The sequence below is a fragment of the Drosophila obscura genome, unplaced genomic scaffold (assembly GCF_018151105.1).
Source record: "Drosophila obscura isolate BZ-5 IFL unplaced genomic scaffold, ASM1815110v1 contig_185, whole genome shotgun sequence".
Classification (NCBI taxonomy): Eukaryota; Metazoa; Arthropoda; class Insecta; order Diptera; family Drosophilidae; genus Drosophila; species Drosophila obscura.
In genome coordinates, this window is record NW_024542773.1 from 1,522,982 (window position 1) to 1,544,892 (window position 21,911).

The 21,911-nt window shown below is 44.7% G+C and overlaps 2 protein-coding genes across 3 annotated transcripts; both read left to right on the plus strand.

The window, feature by feature from the left end:
* Window positions 1–364: 364 nt before the first annotated feature.
* LOC111077180 lies at window positions 365–1,374 on the plus strand. Its single transcript, XM_022371341.2, has 3 exons — window positions 365–437; window positions 532–611; window positions 677–1,374. Exons 2-3 carry the CDS (start codon window positions 533–535, stop codon window positions 1,225–1,227), a joined length of 630 nt encoding a protein of 209 aa, XP_022227033.2. The 5' UTR covers window positions 365–437; window position 532; the 3' UTR covers window positions 1,228–1,374.
* Window positions 1,375–10,528: 9,154 nt separating this feature from the next.
* Window positions 10,529–20,838, plus strand: LOC111077174 (homeobox protein unc-4). 2 transcript variants are annotated; one of them, XM_022371333.2, is made up of 4 exons: window positions 10,529–12,093; window positions 19,466–19,644; window positions 19,725–19,864; window positions 19,975–20,838. In XM_022371333.2, the coding sequence occupies exons 1-4, from the start codon at window positions 11,328–11,330 to the stop codon at window positions 20,654–20,656; spliced, it is 1,767 nt and encodes a 588-aa protein (XP_022227025.2). In that variant the 5' UTR covers window positions 10,529–11,327; the 3' UTR covers window positions 20,657–20,838. The 2 variants fall into 2 exon arrangements, with proteins under 2 accessions (XP_022227025.2, XP_022227026.2); XM_022371334.2 differs by lacking the exon at window positions 19,975–20,838 and having other exon boundaries at window positions 19,721–19,850.
* The last annotated feature ends 1,073 nt before the right edge of the window (window positions 20,839–21,911 follow it).

The window sequence follows — 21,911 nt, forward strand, 5'->3', positions numbered from 1 at the left end:
GCGCAACATTTCTTCATTGCTCAAGACATCCTTTTCAATCTGTTTAAGCAGTTGCTTCATGGAGGCGCCTACGAGTAGGAAGAGGGTGTAGTCCATTTCCGATTCCCTACCCCACTAATTTACTTAAAATGATGAGGCTGGCTTTGCAAAAAGCCAACTATGTAGAGTAGCAGCGATGGGCGCTAGGCAGCATCGGGTGGGTTGGGGTTAGGGTTGGGCTAAGACATTTTAAATTTAAATTTGTTTTAATATTTTTTTTAGGTTTTAGGGTAAACTGACCATATTGCCTGGTGATGCAAAGGCAATATTGCAAAGGCTTCTTGGGAGTCACATAAATTGAAGAATTATATTTGATCACAGTTGCCTTTGTATTCAAAAGTCAAGCCACAGTCCTTAGAAATAAACAAAAATCTATTATTGCGATAGAGATCTAACAGGTAACAACTAAAAACTGAAAACTCACACTCGTCGAAAAAAAATTTAAATTTAACAAATTTGTCTAAAATTTTTATTTGATTTCTATTAATATAGAATGGAGACCCCAAACACAAACGTCTATGAATCGGTGCTGCCGCACATCATAGCCATATTGAATTGCGAGCCACGTCAGAGTGAGTAACCTAAGGGCCAAGTGTGTGGGGGGGAATCACTAATTGATTTCTCCTCTTGCTCGCAGGCACCACTGTGGACGATTTGTGCCACAAAGTTGAGGTCACTGCCCAGACGGATGATGTTGTGATGCGGCACATTCGTGCCTTTGAGACTCCAATGACCGCTGTGAGCTATGGCATAGCGTTGGGCACTGACATGGGCCTACTGGCCCACTCAAATGGCATGGTCCGCCTGGTCACCAAGCTGCCCATACGCAGCTCTTCAAGCGAGCAGAGCGCCGTACAGGTCGAATACACCGATCTTCGCCGCAGCGTCGAGAAGGTGGAGCAGCCGCGGTTGAATAAAGTCGACGAGGAGCTCTTGTTCAGCGACGAGAATGGCCGCCAGTCTTACAGCGTCGATGAGCCCCTCATCCCGGGCCAGGTACTCCGCTCGGGAAGAAAGCTAGGGACAGGAATGGTGGCCACTTGCTCAGCCCCACGTACCATTGACGGACCAACTGATGGACCTACTAACGGACAAACTGACGGAACAAATGACGGACCTGAGCAGGGGAACTCCGATGGTGACACCCAAAACGACACAGTCACCGGGGCTGACTTAGCTCCAAATTAAATTTTTTGTGCTCATTCGTTATAATTAACAATCAAAGCATTAATAATGCTACACTATTTGGCATTTTCCACAAATTCTTGTCACACCGTTTTGCTTTCTGATATCCTGAGTATTGTTTAATAAAGGATTTGATCTGTAATTGCCAGAGTTTAATGCATTTGAATACGAGTATTGTCTTTGGTGTGAGACCTCGGAAAGGGCTCACATTTGGTGGCTGATTCGCTCTGCTTGGAGGAAGTCCCAGCAAGATCCATTCGACTAAGCAGATAAGCAGAGGAAGGCCAGAAGTGAGAGCCGAGGAATCAGTGGGCCAGGAAGAGCCCAGAGGATCGGATGAGCTGCAGAGCAAAAGGGTCTGTAAGAGTGGGTGAGGAGGAGCAGGAATAACAGAGGAAAAGGGCCGCACCATTTGCGGCTAATTTTGTAAATCATGATATCGTAATTAATTTTTGCAGCAGGCAGCGCAGAAACAACAATGCAAGAGGGGCAGGCAACACCAACACAAAACTCTGGCAGAAAAAAAAGTGATCCGCGTCGGCGTTGCCGTTGCCTTCTACTCCTCCCACCATTCTCTCGGCTTAGCCAGAAATCCTCAGAGTCAATGTCGAAGTCGGGTCGGAGTCGGAGTCGAAGTCTCTGGCTCCGCGTGGCACACACAGAGAAAGTGAGAAAACCAATTAATATTTGAGCAATGCTCCTGCGGCAACAATTAAAGTCAACGGCAACGGCAACGGCAATGCTGCAACAAAAGGCTGCAACGCCAACGGACACGAAAAGATTTTTATTGAGATCTCAAAGATGCAAAGTGATTTGAATTTGATTGCACCGCGCGTGCGCTGTGGCAACGTTCCTCCAACGCCCCCTCTCTCTCTCACTCTGTAGCATCTTCATTTGTGCCTCTCGTTTCTGCCCCGTTTGTCGGCCAGCAGAGGCGCAGTGGGGCGTCAGAGGTGTGAAAACCCTGCTGGGTCTTAATGCAAGCTAATAAGAAGCAGCACCGAGTGCTGCACGGTGCAGGCGGCACCCAGAAAGAGAGCTCCGAGAGTCGGTTCGTTTGGCCCTTGATCGGTGGTTACATGCAACCGAAATACAGGAACAAAGCGAGTATCAGAGTTGTGGGGATGTGCATGTGGATGTGGCATGACCAATGTGATGGACACTCCGGGAGTGGGGAATGATTGGCAGTAACCAATGATCGCATGGAGGATCACTTCATTTGAACAGCAAGGAGAGAAATTATTGCAAGGATGTTGCACATTGACTGCACCAACAAGTGGCCCATGCGACACCAAGCCTGTTAGCCGCGCATTCCAGGCAGGGCAGACCGAGGTGCGCTGCCGCATGTCGCGCGACGTACATAAGTGCAGGAAATAATAAATATCAAATAGGAATAGTCAGGTTTATCTACGCCAGCCCTGATTAACAAACAACAAAAAAGAAGACCCATCGAAAGTAAGCAGAAATCATCATAAGACCAAGATCAGACCGACTCGTCTGGCTTGCACAGAGGAGATGACGCGAAGTCTCCCCCCGAAGATCCACGCACTCATCCTCGAGTTTGCATGAAGGCAGCTCGTCCCAGGAGTTGCATTTGGCCAACTTGAAGGGAATGCGGTACGCGAATAGCCCCATATCCATGCCCCTGCTTTATGCGTGCCACAAAATGACATCTATATTTTAATCATATTTCATAGCTTAATGAATATTAAAATGTGTGTTCGGGATCTTTCATTCCATGCCATGGACATTCAATCCTGAAATTGTACGCCTCGAATGGCGGACTCTCTCTCTCTCCTAAGTTTCTGCGACCTTATGGAGAGAGAATGATCCAACAGATTGCGCTGATTACGATACATTAAATCAATGATGCAGAGCCCCTTCTCCGTCTTCGTCTGTGTCCCATGGCCATTCAGGCCCATGTCCAGCCCATTTGCAAACACACAACTTAACCTCCTTCCAACCACACAAATCGGTCAACTAAAACAGCCCCTGCCCCCTGCTCCGGCTGCTGTCTCTGTCCCTTCCTCTGGCTCTGGTATTGATATGGCAAATAAACCACTGAGTGGCAAAAGGCGACAGGGTGGTTGGGGGGGTCAGCAGACCCATGAGGGAGACGCAACACAGAGACGTGTGGCACAGAAGCAGAGGAAGGAAAACGCAAAAGCAAAAGCCAAAGGAAAAGGAAATAAGAATCAAATCAAGCGACAAATAAATGTAACAAAATGTGGCAACAACAACAACAACAATAACACCAGCCAGCAAGCCAGCCAGCAGCAGGGGCAGTGGTGGCTGTGGCTGTGGCACAGGCAAAAGAACATACATACCGCATCCAAGGAGGCGGCCGCAAAAGGCGACCTCAAAACGGCTGCCTAAAAACTCAATTACATAACAATCTGTTCACATTTTTTCACACACCATCAACTTTAAATGAGCTAGAGGCTGCCTGCTGCCTGTTGGCTGCTCCTGCCTCATTCCGGGGGGCAAGGGATGCTGCGGCTTCTGCTGCTGCTGCATGGCAATGCCAAAACGGTGGGCGGTGGGCCAAAAGCCACTCGAAATGAAATTACGAGCCCACACTACAAGGCAACAAAAGCAGCAAAAACAACAAGGAGGAATATCCTCAAGGGTCGAAGGTTTAGATACCCTTACAGATGCGTTTGTTACCATTCGATTTTGGATACATTTTGATCTAAACTATGAAATATCAGTACGAATGTTTAATGTAGAGTCACACGTGGCTGAACATCATGATACTCAGGGTGTGATGCCAGTACAAATCTCACTGGGAGAGAGCAAGCAGTTCAAAAAGAGGGAGCGCGATCGCATAGGAATAATATATAGTACACATGTATATTTAGGTAGTACCTACTAGGTACTCCCAATAGAGAGCCGTCGCAAATGCTTCCTTCCTTTTGTTGACAATCACCTTACCCGTCTTCAAGAGTATTTATATGTCGCAACGAATGTGTGCTGCAAAGTTGAGGGTTGGCCAAGAGTCTAGCCCAAGGACGAGACTGAGGATGATGTTCAAGGGGGGGAGGGAGAGGTGGTGGGCAGACATGGCCATAACAACTGGGGGACACAAATTACAATGTAATTTATTTGCCGCCGGAGCGCACAAACAGCGTGGAGGGGAGGCAGAGGACCGGCACGGGGACCTGCTCAGAAGTTGGCGCTTGGAAAAATCAATCGCGACAGCACCCAAAAGAGCAAGGAGCATCCGGTAGAGCCCCGAGAGAAGAATGTATTATATTTTGGGGGTTGACAGGCGACAAACGACAGACAGACAGACAGACGAATGGACAGAGCAGAGACGAGCATCAAACTAGCCAATGAATGTCAATTGTTGTTCTCGTTGATGGCGTTGATGTCCTCATCGTCGTTGTCGTCTTTGTCGTTGAAGGAATGTGCCAAAATCCCCCCACAGAAAAGCCCCGCATAAGATGGCAGCCATCGCTTTGATGGGCAGCGCTGAGAGTGTTGAACAATTTCATCACAATGTCATCACCTGCTCTGTGATATATCTTTATATGTATTTTCTTTCAAAAAGGAATTTATCTTATATGCAGGTCATTAGGAGTACGCAAAATCTCAGAAGTGTAGCAAATGAAATTGCTTAACACTGGATGGTCAAAGTGGAATGCTGCGAAATACATTTAACAAGGAAATTCTAGTCTTTCAATTGACTCAGATAGTAATGATAGATATAGGGGTATTGCATTGCCTTTTGGAGAAAATTCGTCTTGTAGAAAGTATTGGCGAAAAAAAAAACTGTGCTGTGAAATGCAAAAAAAAGTCCGCTGAATAATGCTTTATAATTTGTTTGTTTTGGAATATGTACTCGAAATGTGCTCTCATTTGTATTTCAAACCGCTTTCCAGAGACAGTGCTGGAAAGCGCCACTGCCGCTTATAGAATGTATATGAAAGGCTAGGAAGGTTTCCCTTAAGTTCCCCTTTATCGAATGAGTAATTAGTGTTGGGCAGCAAAGAAAGTACCGAGTTTAGTGTGGGAAAGTACTTGATTTCGGTATCGGTGACACGTTTCCAGGGCATCTGCGAATTCGATTAAATCGCCATGGAGCATTTAGTTTAGTTGTTTTGTCATTTGTCAAGATTGTTCCCCCATCGTCTGTCTGTCTCTCTGTCTGTCTGTCCACCTGGCTGTCGGTATGTGGGGGCGTGTGTGTGTGCCAAGTCATTGCAATTTTATGAGCCTAATGACGACGAATCCACACACCCACCCATAAACCCACTACACCCATCGACCCATCCACCCACATAGAGGCCGCCATGGATGGAGCAGTGGAGATTGGGACTTCGATTGGAGGAACGTTTCGGGTATTGTGAGTGCGGTTTTTCATTATGTCAGCGCTCTCTTTCTGAATGTCAAAATGGATTTTCGAACATGTCTGCTAACGATGTTGTTTCTCTTTGATTTTTCCCCAACACTCCACTAGATGGTGGTGTGGTGTGGGGTTTGGCGGCGCATCCACATCTCTCACGTATAGTTTTGTCTTGTTTTCTGTGCTGTGGCTGCTGGTTCGCATTCGCAATTATTCATAATTCGTGGGCTCATAAAAATAAATGGGCTGCTTAGCGTAATTGCCATAATTTCGTGTGACTTGGCTTTGTGTGGTATGAACCATAATGGAGCAGGGGCAGCAGCAGTGGCAGGGGCCGGGGCAGCCACTATATAAGCGGCTGCAAAAGGATGGAGGGGGAGGTGAACCACAGGGTTGTTGCCCAATTCATTACAGGGGTTGCCACGCTTTGGCAAACAGAGAGATTTTTTTTATAGTCGAAGACACCCAAAAAAGTGGGCGTTTCCCGTAGCGACACACATGTGTGCTGTTGTGCCTGCTGGTTGCGGTGCATCTGTTGATCAGTCGCTTAAATTTCAGTGGTTCGTGCCACAGAATCAGGATCGCCAGGATGCAAGCGGTGGGCGTGTCGCTGTAGCTGTTGCCTGGCAATGTTTTTTGATGCCCACAATATGATATGCGGTTGACATACTTGGGTTATGGTCTATCTGTCCCAATCAGGACCAATTAACACGCTCATTAATTGGTCCAATCGTAAATCGAGCCCACAACTGGCAGCATTTTAAGGAATGAGAGAAATGAGGGGGAATATCTTAGTACGGAATTTCCTTCCTTTTAAATATCCCCTAAAGTACTGTTAAGAAAACTATTGGAAATAGATAGAACAATTGGGATAGAAAATTATTTAGAATGGCTTTTCAACCAATGGCTGAAAAGATGAAACGAAAACAGATAATAGGGAAATTATAGCTGTGAAAAATGATAGCTAAAAGTTGCCAAATCTGAAAAGAATTTATGATTCCAACTTTTCCCAGTGTTCCTAAATTCAATCTGTGCGATACTCGAAGCAACCACATCGCTGCTTCCCATGCCCACTGGTTTGGCATTCCCCCATTTATCATTACTTTTTTTTTATTTTCCAAATACCATAAAACAGTTCTGCAATTTCCTGCCTGTCATTCCCTAAGTTTTCATATCCGTCCGCAATAACGCTAAACCCCCCAAACCACCCACGCACATTCCCCATTGCCCCCCCTCCGCCATATGATGGACAAATCAAAGAGACATTTTGAGCGTAAAATTCCCTCACAAAGCATCCCAAGCATTCCACATCCAATCCAAATTTGTCTGCTTGCAGCGGAAATTTCCCAGCCATGCGTTTGTGCAAATTTCCCCCTATTCGCACAGGGAATTTCCCTGTATTTGCGTTCTCCTTGTGTTTTTGATTGTGCTTGTATTTCGAAAACACTTTTTTTATAATATTGTCTATTTATAAGTTGCAATGTACTTTTTCGTTGAAAATATAATAGTTTAAGTAATTCCCATTATGAGATTATTCAGATGAGATTTATCAAGAGATTTATAACAGATAATAAAGTGAGTGATAAATGAAGTACAGGGTAAAGTGATACGTTAGTGAGAATTCACTCTTTCAATAATATTTTTGAAGGGCTTTTGGAAGTGGAAAGTGACCGATGCAGGTAAATGTTTCATTACTTCACTGTCTGCTAGTAGAGTTTTTATCAGAAATATGATATGTGTACATATGTATGTATGTTTTGGCCTACATGCATTATTTATATACATACTCGTAGCTCATCGTGATCTTGTTGGGAGTCAAAATGGTTCAGTATTCAATTCAGTTAAATTCAAGGATATGGTTATTGATATCTTTCCAACTGAACTTCGATACATTTTCAAGACATTGTATCAGTTTATGGAACACTTGAAAGCTAATATGTATTATTATTTATTTCAAAGTGGTTCAAAGATAAGTAATTTAAAGTTATTTGATTGTTTATTTTAATATTCAGGGTGCTACACAGTTATTCCTTGTAATTAATGCACTAGTCACAACAATATTTAAGTAAGATTGATTAATAAATTTAATATTTCCTAGAGCTATTTTTGAACATATGGATATGATAGTTGTTTGCCCAATTCTATACAAATTTATTTAAGTTTAAAATTTTTAAAATCTTATTTTAAGTTTTATTATTATTATTATTTGAATTTTGATTTTAATTAAGGTTTCTTGGATGTTGAGTTAAATTATTTTTGTATTTGTATCTGCGTCTGCGGTGGTTTTTACGCTATTCCGTGAGTTGATTCCATAGGCGAATGTAAATGAAAAAGTGTCTTTCGTAGCTAGCTAGTCGAATTGAAATGTGTACGACAGCTTATTAAACAGCTCTCGTAGGTTTCCCAGGTGTATAATTAAGTAATCTAATTTGTAAAACTATTTTGAAACATCTTGGAAGTAATTTGTAACTCTTGATCCCTAAAAGGGATATACATTACATTGTTGGGAGATATGTATGTACATTGTACACATTTACATACATATATTCTTGAACAGATTTAAATTCTTGTAGGGTTCCTCTAGTTCCATTTTTATTACCATCACCTCCACCTCAACACTTTCTGATCCTGGAGAGGATAGGAATTTCTGGAGAATAGAGAATAAAGAGTTTTCCAAGAACGAATGAAATCGCTAACAATTATCTTAATAGAATCCCTGAAAGATAATAACGGCCGGTCGAGGAAGATTCTGATTGGGAAGCGATTGAGAGAGTAATACGATCCAAGATCTGATGGCATAGCAATGGCAGCTTTTAATTAGATCCGTAAAACATTTAAATGTGTGTGCTAATACGTACAAGTGTTAGAGTGTTGAATGAAATAAACTTTTTCTTTCTCTGACTCAGCTCCGTGGGTGCCTCTGCGAATATTGACAATCTGCCAGTTCCGCTTCAGTTGCCATCATCTCTTCACTCGAACAGATTCTGATTAGATGCACCTCAAGCATAACTTCAAAAATATTCCCCAATTCCCCGCAGTTCTGGGTGTTTTTTCTCTGATTCGTATTTGTTTTTGTTTTTTTTTTTCAGCGCTCATCTGTGGCCCCTCTTCACCCATTTTCCGTTCCCATTTCCGGTTGGTTTTCTAAAAAAGTTTTCCCGCTACCTGGAGGCAAAAAAAAAAAAAACAAAAAAAAAGATGAAAACTTTTTGCAGGCACAAAAAATAATTAAAATTCATTCGTTTGATTTGCAAGGGAATGTGGCATGGGGCATGGGGAAAGGATCAGGGTCTGTATGTGCAAAGGACATGGAGCTATCGTTGTCCCAGTGGTGGGGCAACGGTGGCGGCCATTTTGTTAAGGGGGTACCTGGGGGGAGAAAACTTTTGAAACAAACTGTGGCAGAATTAATTAAGTTTCGGTACGCATGGAAATTTTATTAACAAAGTGGCAGGGGGGGCGGATGGTAGGGCAAGGAATGAGGGGTTGGATACCACTGGTGGAGGGGAAAGGTCGGTGGGTGGGTGGCTGGCTGGCTGTCGTTTTTCGCCCACTAGCGCTGTATGTCATTAATAAAATGAACACCAATACAGACAGCGAGAGAGAGACAACGTTGCACATGTGACAGGAGAAAGAGAATGAGAGAGAGTGTGGAATTGAGAGAATGAGAATGAGAAAGAGCGAGGAAGGAAGAAGGACGAGAGGGAGAGAGAGTGAGAAAGTGAGGAAAAGAGAACGAAGGGCGAGCAATTAAGCAACCTGCCAACAAAACATCTGACAGATGAGACGCGGGACTTGCCACATTGGGAGTGGAAGGGTGCGGAGGGGGGGCCAGAGGTCATTCTGCTCCACAGACTCCACAGCACACAATGTCATTGATTGCCCTGCCAGCGAGGAGGAGTGTGTGGCTATGGCTGAGGGTGTGGGTGGAAAGCTGCACAGCAAATGGGTTAAGTGGAGCATCGTTTGGCGCTGCCTCGGTCGCAGCCGATGCCTCAGCTAACGTCGCTGTCCAGGCGCCTAATAAAATGAATAATTCATGCGCAGCAGCACCAGCACCACCAGCAGCAGCAGTCTCGGAAGTTGGAGCTGTTTCTCCCGCTCCTTCTGCTTGGAGGAGTTGTCGTGCTCCTTTTGCTCCTCTTCCTCGTCCTTCGGCAGGACGAGGCGCTTATGTTAACAAATTAAAGGCAAATTGGCTGGCGTCGGCGTTGTGTGTGTATGGCCATCCCGCTTGCACGCATGGCAAAGTGAATGCTTTGGAGAGGAGCGGAAACGTAATTGAAAAGAAAACGCGCAAGAAACGCTAGTGAAACGCGAGAGCAAAGAAAAAAGCGCGTGAAAAGCTGCGAAGAAGAAAATGTAGGAACAAGAGGAACAACAACTACCCGATTATTGTTAATTAATTGTTAACGAATTTTCATTTTCTATTTTGCCAGTAAAATAGCCATAAATGGCTATTGGGGGTGGACGCGTTTTGCGCGCTGCAAAGGTCGTTGAACGCCAGCTGCGCGGCAGCAGAGCAGCGGCCAAGCAGAGAGCAGAGCGCAGAGCATATAATAATTTGATGGAGAAGCAAATTGAAAAAATGCCGCATAACTCCGCCCTGGAAAACTTTGTCACCCACACAAACACACACCAACAGCCTGAAGAAAATTGAAAACTCTTGAAGTCGTTTTTGGCAATGGCGACGCAGCAGTCAGTGAGCAGCAGCAGCAGTGAGCAGCAGGCAGTGAGCAGCAAATTCCCAGTATTTGTGGAAAGCCAATGGAAGCGGCCATGGAAGAGATATTTGTCTCGCTCTACCACACACGACACGAAGGCAGAGACCATGTTGAAAATGGCCACACACACACTCGCACATACAGCCAGACAGGTTTCTCTTTTAAATGAATTACAGAAGCAGCAGCAGCAGCAGAGGCAAAGGCAGTGGCAGTGGCAGTGGCAGAGAGAGGCAGTAGCAGTGGCAAGTTGATCAAAATTGAAACAGGCGAAACGCAGCGCATATAAAAATTAAGTGGTTGTTGCTTTTTGATGAATTTCTACCTCGCTCGCACACGCACACAAGCAGAGAGCAGCCCAAAGAGCGACAGATAGTGGGAGAGAGAAAGAGAGAGAGAGACGGGCACCAACAACATGGCAACAATCTCTGCCCGCGTTGGTGGTGGTTCGGTCGCCTTCGCTCTCTCGCTCTTGGCACTCGCTCCATCTCGTTTCTGAGGGTTTCCTGGCCGCACGGCTCGTCGTCGGCTCGCAGATTGAATTTTCATTGCGAGCCGCTAGCGTCGTTTGCTGCTGCCGCTGCTGGTGTCTGTCTCTCCCTGCAACACCAACTGCCCCCCCCCTGCAGCACGCGAATCGAATCGAATCCAATCGAACGGCGGACCGTACCCAGAGCTCGAGAGTGGAGCCAAGACCCTCAATCAGTGTGGAGCGACGCGTCTTCTTCAGTAGTGCACCGCCGCCGGCCGACGGCAGAGCCATACACCACACACAAGAAAACAAAACAGAAACAAAAACAAAAAGCACGCACACTGAAAAAAAAACAGACTGTAAATTTTTTTTAAGCACGAAATTGAAAACGAAAAATATCAAACTCCCAAAAAAGAGTCCTTTAGTGATCGATCCCAAGCGCGAGTGTCCACAAAACCCAAAAACCCAAATCCCCCCAAACACCATCACCCCTCCAATTGTTGTGTAAAGAAAAGTGTAGATTCCACCCAATGGCCCAAAAGTTCTGAGCGTGAGAGCCATAATGGTACTGGAGCAACGACACAATCAATCTTCACCCACAGCCACCCACACCGCAGCGGACACCAAAAAGTACTCCATAAACAACAACAACAACAATAACGACAACAATAACAGCAACAACATCAATCACAATAATAATAGCAGCAGCCAGGACGAGGACGAGACGGAAGTAGTGGCACCATCGTCCCGCCAAAGGATAAAATCCAATCCGTATCCACATCCGTATCCCCATTCAGGCCATCACCATCTGCCATCAGCCACGTCGCCGCAACAGCAACAGCAACGGTTGAGCGGCAGCAGTCCACCCACATCCCATTCCCATCCCAGGCCCAGTGTCAGTATGCCATCGGAGGGACTGCATCCGACGGCCGCCCTCCAGTTGTATGCCGCTGCCGCCCAACTAGCGCCCGGCGGTGTTCGAGTGCCGCCCTGGGGGCCCTTCCTGCAGTTCGGAGTGCCCGGCGTGTTTGGGCCAAATGGACCGTTCCTTGGACGGCCGCGATTCGATGCGGCCGGCGGCGGACATCCCACCACAGCGGCAGCTGCCGCGGCGGCCACTCAAATGGCGGCGGTAAATGCCAGCAATGCCTTCGCCAATCTCACCGGACTGAGTGCGGCGGCGCTAAGGAATGTGAGTGCCGCCCAGACGACGGCAGTGGCCGCTGTGGCCAGCACTGTGGCGAATATCCAGCATCGATTGATGATCGGCAATCGGCAGAGTCTGCCGCCGGCGGGACCACCGAGCGAGGGATCCAACGAGGATGGCGGTAAGTGTTTGACTTTTGGTAGAAGATTCAGTAATCAGGCAGGATATGATTCAATTGTATGATTTTGTTGATTGTGGAGAGAGTTCAGGATTAATTCCCACTTGGCTCGTTTCAATTTTATGGTCTAAAAGTAACATCAATAAAATTGATTTCCCATTAGAAAATTTACTCGTGAAATCAGCTATTCAGCTACAGATGATCAATTTTTTTCAACCTATCGACTAATTTTTTAGTAAATTTTTTGGATGCCTGTCCTTTGGGGGAAATTCGTACACCAAATAAAGCTCATACGTCTAGGTATCTTTGGAGATTCCTAGTCAAATCAGACTATAGAAAAAAAGTTCATTCATATGGAAAATGCAGGGATCTAGTAGCTTAATTCTTATATATTATACGTCTATTGCTTCAACTCAAAAGAGGAATACGTCTCCTTGTTAATCACTCATACATATATAAAGCTCTCTTTCTGAATATTGTACATACAAGTACTTAAGGTAGAAGCAAAAGGCAAAAGTGCCGGCATGACGCTTAGCCCTAATCGCCAACACGTGTGTTAGGTAACCCAGAATCGACGTCACAGTTCCCTATAATTCGCATTCCGTATTCCCCCATGAAATCAATTTCCAATCGGCGACTTTCGCTTAGCTTTCCTCAGCTTTCGTTTGCCAGTGAATTTGCGTTCAGAGATCGGGAGAGTGGCTAATGAATTATCAAATCCGAGAACACACGTCCCCTACATTATAATGATAGAGAGGGGTAGAGGGTAGAGGGATGGGTTTTGGAGGTCAGCGCCAGTTGATCGATCCACTTCGTCAGAGGCTACGGCTACTCGTAGATTGTTTGTTAAATGTGTGATTGGAATCCATCCTGGTGTCGTTATCTGTGCGGACAATATGCTAATTCATTCAATTAGCCCTGCTAAATGCTTTCGGATTGTCAATCATGTCTCCGTCTCCTATAGCCGTGCGCTCTGAGGCCGTGAGCTCTGAGTATCAGTCAGATTTTTGTGCTTTGTGCTTGACTTTTGCTACCTACAAAGCATATTTATTGATTTAGCTAATCAGCGATCGATTATTATGTAAAATCCGATTGATTTTCTGATTTTTATTTAGCATACAAAGTATGTGGATTGCTCCAACGAATGCCCTGAGAACGAACTGAACTGGGCGACGGAGACGCCTGCTGTGCGCCGTTGAATGGTCGCATCGAGTTTCAAGTCTCGAGATTCGAGTTCCCAATGCCTGCCCATAGATGATCAAACTATTGTGTGTTGTATATGTCGCTCCACATACAATACTAATAAAGAGTTGCCTCTATACAGCGCAGACTCACTCTGATTCGACATTTCAGTGGGTTTCGGATTACAAGAGAGGATTTATTATCTCCATAGCCATAGGTATTCCGCAATCGCTCCTATTTCTGGCCACTATGTTACCGAATCGCTTTCCATTCCATAAAAGTCGTAAAGATATTAAGCACCTGTTTTTTTTTGTAAATTTAAAATTGACTTTCCTAATTTGTGCTAGAAAGATCTCTCTACTTTTAGCCATCCCTAGCTCTATTACTTCTATTGACATCGTACGAGTATTCCATTGAAATGTTCCCAAAGATAAAATATATATTCTCTACCGGAATCGAAGGTGTATTTTCATTAGTAAAAACTTTTGTTAAGGAGATCTGTTTTCTTGTATCATTCCATATTCTGCGATGAAACTCACATTAAAGAAATCTATTTTTTTAACAAGAAATTTGATAGTTTGTTTTCATGTTTTTAAAATGTGTCCCTATGTTCCAGTTATTTATGATTATTTCTATGTGGAAATTAAAGTAACATTTCATATTTTGAAATAGAAATCTACTTATAAAAATCCCTGTTCTCACATTCAATGTTTCTTACGGATTTATATGGAAATATCAATTAGAATTTTAAAGTTATATTCTGACTTACCTACTTGAGCAATCTTCCACTCTTCCAAGTATTCCAATATGTTATTCAAAGTGAGTCCAGAATTGGAGGATTCATTTCCTATTCCGCAATTGCTCTCATTCCAGGAAACGCTAGTTATACATCTCATTCTCTGCCTCTGATGGAAATCATCTCGTGGATGATTTATGCTTAACTTGTTTTGTGGTCATTGCCACTTTCTTTACTTCTTTCTTGTGGGAGGTGGGGGTTTTATTTTTCTTGTTATTGGACAATTGCTTGGGGAGCAATCACCGGGGAACCGAAATTGATGGGTCTCCATTTGCTTTGATCATCGCTCTCCGCGCTCTCTCAATGGAGAGCCATTAGATAGGTCCAAGGCGTTTTGTACGAGAGCAGATCCAAGTCCAAGACGAGGAGAGGGCCGTCTGGCTGTCTGGCCGTCTTCTGGCTGCGGCTCATTGACCAATTAGCATTAACAAATGATGGCTAGTTGGTGTAATTATGGCCATAATGCATATATCCAATGCGCGCGGCCATTCGGCTCTCGGCCACTCTCGTGGGGCGTTTGCCAGGGGCGTGGCCAGAGGTAAGCAGTCCTCACTGCTTGTAATTAACTGCACTCACTGGAGGATGGTAGATCTCGGATCTGGGGCCTTCTGCGACATTAGCTGTGCGCCAGGCCGTTTAATTAATTGCAGCCAACACATGAAGAGACACAGAGAGGGATAGTGCGGCACCCACTTCCACAGAGAGACAGCGAGACAGAGGGAGAGAGGGGAGAGAGAGGAGGCACTTCCTACTCCTTTGGCGCTTCAGCGCTTTAAAAACTAATTATTAATTTGATTTGATTCAATTTGATTAGGCCAGAGATTGCCAGATTGCAGGTTGTGCGCCGCCCGTTTTGCTGCTTGGTGCGGTGTGTGGGAGGAGTGTGCTGGGTAGAGGGATGGGGGAGGGGGCTTGGGGGAATGGCCTTTTGCTCATTAATCATTTTGCGGGATAGAGTTGACATGCAGCCGAATGGCAGATGGGTGTGTGGGTTGTGTGGGTGGTGGAACGGGACATCATCATCATCGTTGTCGTCCCCACTCCCATTCCCACTCTCATTCACATTCCCATTCCCATCCACACCATCATCGCTCTCTCATTCGCTCCCTCTCCTTGAACTTTTTCTTGTGCCGTTGCCGTTGCTCATTTCATGCCGGAAATGAAGAAACTGTCATAAGGCGATCGGAATCATTTATCATGCGATTTTCAGTTTTCTGCTTCGACGCCGCCATTTTCTGTGTTTGTTCTCTTTTCTCTTTACTCTTTACACTCTTTACACTCGTTTTGTTGTTTCTTGTTTCTTGTCTCCTAATGAATTCCGAATGGTTTGAAGATGTGAGGGGGAATGGGATGACGGGTGTTTCCGTTCTGCCCCAAAAAAACGGAAATCACTCCACATTGATGGAACGATGGAATGGAATACTGAATGATAAATCATTTTTCTGCCTTCGAATAGATTTCGTCGGAGTTTCGAAAACTCGTTACTTCCTTGGAGTTTTTCTAATGGATTTCCGTTTTGTGATTGGGTTTTTGTTTTTTTTTTTTCGTTTCGGGGAAGTGAAGCTGTGATTGCTGTGAGCAATTCATCAATGTATTCATTCTGGCTATATCCATGATCATCACGAAATCTGTTCAACAGTTGTGCTTGCAGCAAAGAGTGTCTAAGAGAAGTGAATCCTTTGATCGTTGGATTGGTGCTACCCAGTGGAATACTCCGTTAAATCTATGCAGAAGAGTCTGCATGATATGCATGATGGCAGTCACGCGTCAACGTTGATTGATAATAATAATACCCTTCCACTCGTGAATTTGGATCATGAAAATGCTGCGTAAAATTCCATTTTACTGCTAATGAAAGACTGTTCGAAATAATTAAATCCATTTGGAATATATGTATAGAGTGAAGTTTCCTCAATGAAAACTCTGCGTATTATGCATGATGACAGTTAACGTTGAATGATCATGTTCAGTGGAATCACTGCCATACGTGAAATTGAATTATGAATATGGTAACTGGCAACTGCTAATGAATCATTCAATGGAAGTGAATCAAGCATTCATTAGGGTTTTTAGTCCTCTGTTGCTGCTTTGGTCAAATGCAATTAGACGAGGAGTTTCCCCATAATCCACCACACTCCTTCAAAACCATAAAACCATTCTTTGCCTGCCATCCCTCTTCTTTGCTCTTCTCTTCTCCTCTCTTCTCTCTTTTGCCTGTTTCTTGTGTTAACTTTTTTATACATATATTCACTTTAATTTTTATGACTTAAGTGGCTCCTCACCTGCGGAGGATCGCGGTAAAGGGTAGGGGCGTCGTCTTGAGTTGGGGGTTGGGTACGGTCGGGGGTTTGGGGTTTTGGCGTTGGGGGAGTTTGAGGGGGTGTGTAACTGTTATATTGCCTGCCTGACGCGAGCTGTAAACGAAAATAACATGCCACGGAATGTGACTGTGGCATGCAATACACCACACACACACACACCCAGGCACACACACAAGTCTGTTCCGTTCCGTTCCCTGTGATTTAGCCGCCCGTTTCTTCGTCTCTTTGTTTCGTTTTTTGGCTTTTTGTGTGGAGGTTGAGGCCAGGAGCCACACCGAGTGCAGCGGCGTTGCCAAATTGCAGTACATCTGTGGTGGTGGTGATGGTGGTGGTGGTGGTTGTAGTACGTTGCACATTGCACACTGCACACGTTGCACAGTGGGTGCAATAATCATAATAAATTTCAATTATCGTTTTGCATTTTCAAAAAAACCACATGAATTATGTGTTCTCTCTGTGGCACTGTCGCGGCACTCAAATCGCACTCCAAGCCAAGCCAAACACTCACCTTACCTCACTCACCGCGCGACTCCTTCGAAGGGGCGGAGCAGTGCAGTCCAGCCGCCTGTTATTATTAAGTCATTTGAATGCATTTTGTGTGTACATACATACGTATGAGTATCTGTGTGTGCACCGCCCACTCCACCTCCGTCTGCCCCGCCTCATACTCTCACACATTAAAGGGCGGCCCGGCCGTCCTCTGCGTCCTGCGTTTTGTTTGTCGTTTGTCGCTAGTCGCTTGGTGCCTTTAATGTCTCTATTATTTCTGTGTATTTGGCGTTGTTATTGAGTTATTAACACATACATATGTATGTACATACACTGTGGCATTGGCTTGGAACACACACACACACACGTAGTCAAAAGACTGACCGCGGGTCGGCGCGTCGTTTAAAACAAACGAGTTTTTTGTCGCTCCACAGAGTGCAGAGAGCGAGTACCCCACCCCCCCACCCCCGAGAGCTGCTATTGCTGCTAAACGATACGTTTTCTACCGTCACTTTTTTGCTATTTGTAGGATTGAATGATCACTTTGATAGCTATACAAAATCGACTCGTTTGATGGCATTTTTCAATTCATTTCATTTTATTCTACATCTAAATCGCATCGTATGCCGAAAGTTTAAATGTTAAGCGGTATTTTAGCGTCGGTTATTTACCCAAAAAATGCACCATGCTAATAAGTATCGTGTATGCAGAAAGCAGTGCAAAAGCAGTGCCAAAGCTTGGCGGCTGCAGCACAGTCAAAGCAAAGAGTGAGAGAGTGAGACAGAGACAGAGGCAGAGGAGAGGCTCAGGCAGCGTTACAGTGCTGCACGCATAATTAGGTACACTTAACAGCAAAATGCAAACCATTCATTAGTGGCCCGTCCTCTTGTTATTGCGCTTTAATGCTGGAGTGGAGTGCATTGTGTGCGTATGTAGGTAGTCCACATCTTACACAATTGATAGTTGGGACAAGAGTAGGACCGGACTGGACCAGTGGCAGAGGCCGGAGCTGGCGCCGGCAGGGTGTAGCGATGTGATTACAAAGTTGCAAGTGTTGTGGCATTTAAATGGCTTTCGATTGTGTCGAGGCAATGGCAATCATCGATTCAGTGCCAACACTCATTGCGTGACGAGTTGGAATATTGGGGGATTTCATTTGCAATAATGGTAATTCTTCAAGCAGATTTCAATTTGAATTATTACTGAATTATGTACATTACATTACGCACTTGAATACATCAAATATTTGAGGTGAATGCACTATAATTCATTGGTCTACTATGTATAATAAGGTATAAATATATACATATGTATATCTGTATATGTTTGGCATTTATTATATGGAATTACATTCAATTATTGAATGAAAATCAGAATCAGAATGACAGAAGCTTTCATTTTAATGACAGTTTCGAGTGCATTCGAATGAATAGAACACGTGATTGTCGCATTGTAATTTTAATACTTATTTGTTGATGGAAAAATAATTCAAAAATGTCACCCGACTGAATTTACCTGTGAGCATCGACTGAGAATCAGTTCCACAGTGAGAGAAAAACGTTTCCCGTGAAGTAAATCGCCAAAAACATTCACTTTGCATTCGTTTATCCAGTCACATGTATTCACTGTTCATTTGCTTTATGTTCCTGTCCTGATGGCCATTGCAGTGTCCCTGAGATGCCTCATCCTGTCCTGTCCTGTTCAGTCCCACTCCCATCATCTAATATCCAACACCTTTCTGGCCCTCTCTCCTGTACCTTTTCGGATTCACTTTGGGTCCGATCGGAGCTAATTTGATAAATTGCGGGCCCTTTTGCATGCATTCTTTCTGTGTATCCACTCACCGTCTCTCTCCTCTCCCTCTCTCTGTGTATGCGAGTGTGTTTGCCACGCCCCCTCTGGGTGTATAATCTAAATATAGAAAACTATACATTCTGGACCGGATCGGATCGTTCAGGGAATGGGACTGCGACTGGGACTGGGACTTGGACTGGGCGAGTGGACTGCAGAGTGGAGAATGGAAACGTAATTAAATTGTTTCGTTTTTATTGTATGCCGACGCGTCGGTTAGAGTAGACTCCCTTTGCAATGGGATAAGGGGATGTGGAATGGAATGGTGGGCTGGGGGCTGGGGGGGCCCATTGGCGTTGTAATTGAAATATATGATTATGAATATTTATGCATTTTGGCGCTGCTCCGTGGTGTGGGTGTGTGTGTGTGTGTGTATGTTTGTGGTGCTGGCTTCATTTAAATAATTTCTCCAACACTTAATTATAGGGTTTTTAGTGTCGAGAACAAAGTGTTTTTCGTTTTGTGTGTGTTTTCTCTATTAATTTTTCGTGGGTTTTCAGGGTTTCCCGGGTCTTCCGGGTCCCATGTGTGATGGGGTTCGGGGGTTAGTTTTTTTTTTAGGTTTTTTAGTCTGTTTCTATTTTTGGTAGAACCCTAATTAGTTTTAATAAGTCAACACCCTCGATGTTCTCTGCTCTATGCTCCATTGTGTGGTAGTTATATTAATGACTTGATTCCGACTTGAAAATTCATTTACATTTTTCCCTGTTTTCGTCCCTGTTTTTTGTGTCTTTAGGTTTTCCCGGCGACGGCGATGATGATAGCAGCGCCGCCAAACGCCGTCGCTCCCGCACAAATTTCAATTCCTGGCAGCTGGAAGAACTGGAGCGGGCCTTCTCCGCCAGCCACTATCCGGATATATTTATGCGCGAGGCATTGGCCATGCGGCTGGACCTCAAGGAGTCGCGAGTTGCGGTGAGTCTCGTTCCACAGGATCCCCCTGCCACACCGTATCCGAGCACCTTTGCTGAGATTATACGCTTTGTTCCAGATAGGTATGGTTCCAGAATCGACGGGCCAAGGTGCGTAAGCGCGAGCACACCAAAAAGGGTCCCGGCCGGCCCGCCCACAATGCCCAGCCGCAGACATGCAGCGGCGAGCCGATACCGCCCAACGAGCTCAAGGCCAAGGAGCGGTAAGTGTTCCCAGAGCTCTACACTGCTGCACCACCACCCCTTCCCCCCAAAGATTTCCCCAGCTATAGCATTTCCCTCTTGCCTCCTCCTTTTTCCATGATCTTTCCAGTGCCAGGCGCCGGAAGAAACTGGCCAAGGCCATCGATAGGCAGGCGAGGAAGCTGCAGGCCAAGGGCATCACCGTCGACCTGGAGGCCCTCAAGGCCGAGTACATATCACAGCACAAGGCGAACGGCACCTTCTCGGACTCGGATCTCGAGGACGATGGCATCCAGATCGATGTCGTCGGCGGCACCGACAGCGATGATGAGCTGGACAGCGATGCCGTCAGCCCGGCCCGACACGGGCCACAGCATGGCGGCCAGAGCCACTGCGGCTTGGACGGCGACGGTGACAGCTCGCGGGCGGGCAGCTTCATTGGCGGCGGCGGCAGTTTGGGCAGCCCCAGCTCCGTGGCCCCCTCCACGCTGCTCTCGAACGGCGGTGGTGTCTTCGGTAAGATGGAGCCGATGGATGGCGGCGAGTCAGAGGATAGGGACAGGGAACAGGAGTCGCGCGCATCGCCCAAATCGCTACTCTTTCCCGCAAAGGCCTTCCATCAACTCAACCTGCAGAACTCCCAGCTTCACGGGCACGGCCATGGGCATGGGCACAACCACAGTGCGGCGGCCACCGCCGCCTCGGCGGCTGCGGTGGCAGCGGCGGCCAATCTTGTTCACCAGACCTCGCCCATCAGCATGCGGCGCAGCAATCCCTTCAGCATCGAGTCGTTGCTCTTCAACAATACGTGAGGCAACCAAGCAGCGGAACAGGAGGTGCAGCTGATGCTGTCGTTGGTGTTGGTGTTGCAGTTGGAGTTGGAGTTCGACCGAACCGCATTTGCTTCTCCATTGATTTATGCGTTCCTAGAGGTTTTTGCTCAGTTTTACATCTCCATCTATCTGTCTATAAGTTAAAATCTCTCCATCTTTCTCTCTCTCTCTATTTAATTGTATGGGTTCCACTAGCACGTCATGCAGTTCACCCATGAATCGCAATACAAAATAATCTCAAATATTCTGTGCAAAAAACAATATAACTTCCTCACCAAAAATCGTATTACAGAGTAATCAATAGTTTTCATAATGTCAAAAAAAATTTGCTAAAAATATCAGAATCGCTCGTTCATATTCTGATATGTGTCCTCCGTTTGTGTCTATTCGCTTACGGGAAATTTGAACAGCGAATCATATTCTAGTGGAGCCCAGCTAAAAGTTTTCCTTCAGTTGACTTCTCTTCGGTTCAGAGCTTGAATATTCTTAAGTGATTTTATTTATTCGACTATATAATATACATGAATATACATATTTATAATGTATATATATATATTTTTTTTTTTGCGTATTGTAATTTAAAACCCCCTGTTCCAAGAGAGACTAAATTAGTGTTGTAAATGAATTTATTATTTTTACATTATAGTATAAAACTTATACTATTTTTTTTTTTTTTTTTTTAAGCAATGCTTGAAATATAAATAATACTTTTATGTAATAAAAAAAAAACGATATCAACTAAGGACAAATTTTTTTCCCAGTGTAGTCATGAATGAATGTGTGTGTGCATGCGCAAGTATGTGTGCGTGTGTGTGTGTAAAAATGTAATTTAATTTAGCTCAAAACAAGCAAGAAAGAAAGAGAACAAAAAAAAACCACAAAGAATCGGATAGATACCCAAAACCTAATTGAAGATGTTTTTTTTTTGAATAAAGATATAAAGAGGATCCTAACGAAGAGGAATAGTACATACAATATATTTAAAACTATGAGAAAAATATGAGAATATGAGAAACCAACACAAACTACGAATAGAAATTGCAAACGAAACGGAAAATGAAAAACATTATACTGTATCGAATAAAATGATTGTCAAACAAGAATAAAAGAACGAAAAATCTGTAAAGAAAAACCCACATAAGACGAAACATTATGCTTATTATTTTTTGGTTTATTTCGTGTCGAGCTTATCCACAAAATAATACGATACTTACACAAATGAAACTGTGCGCAA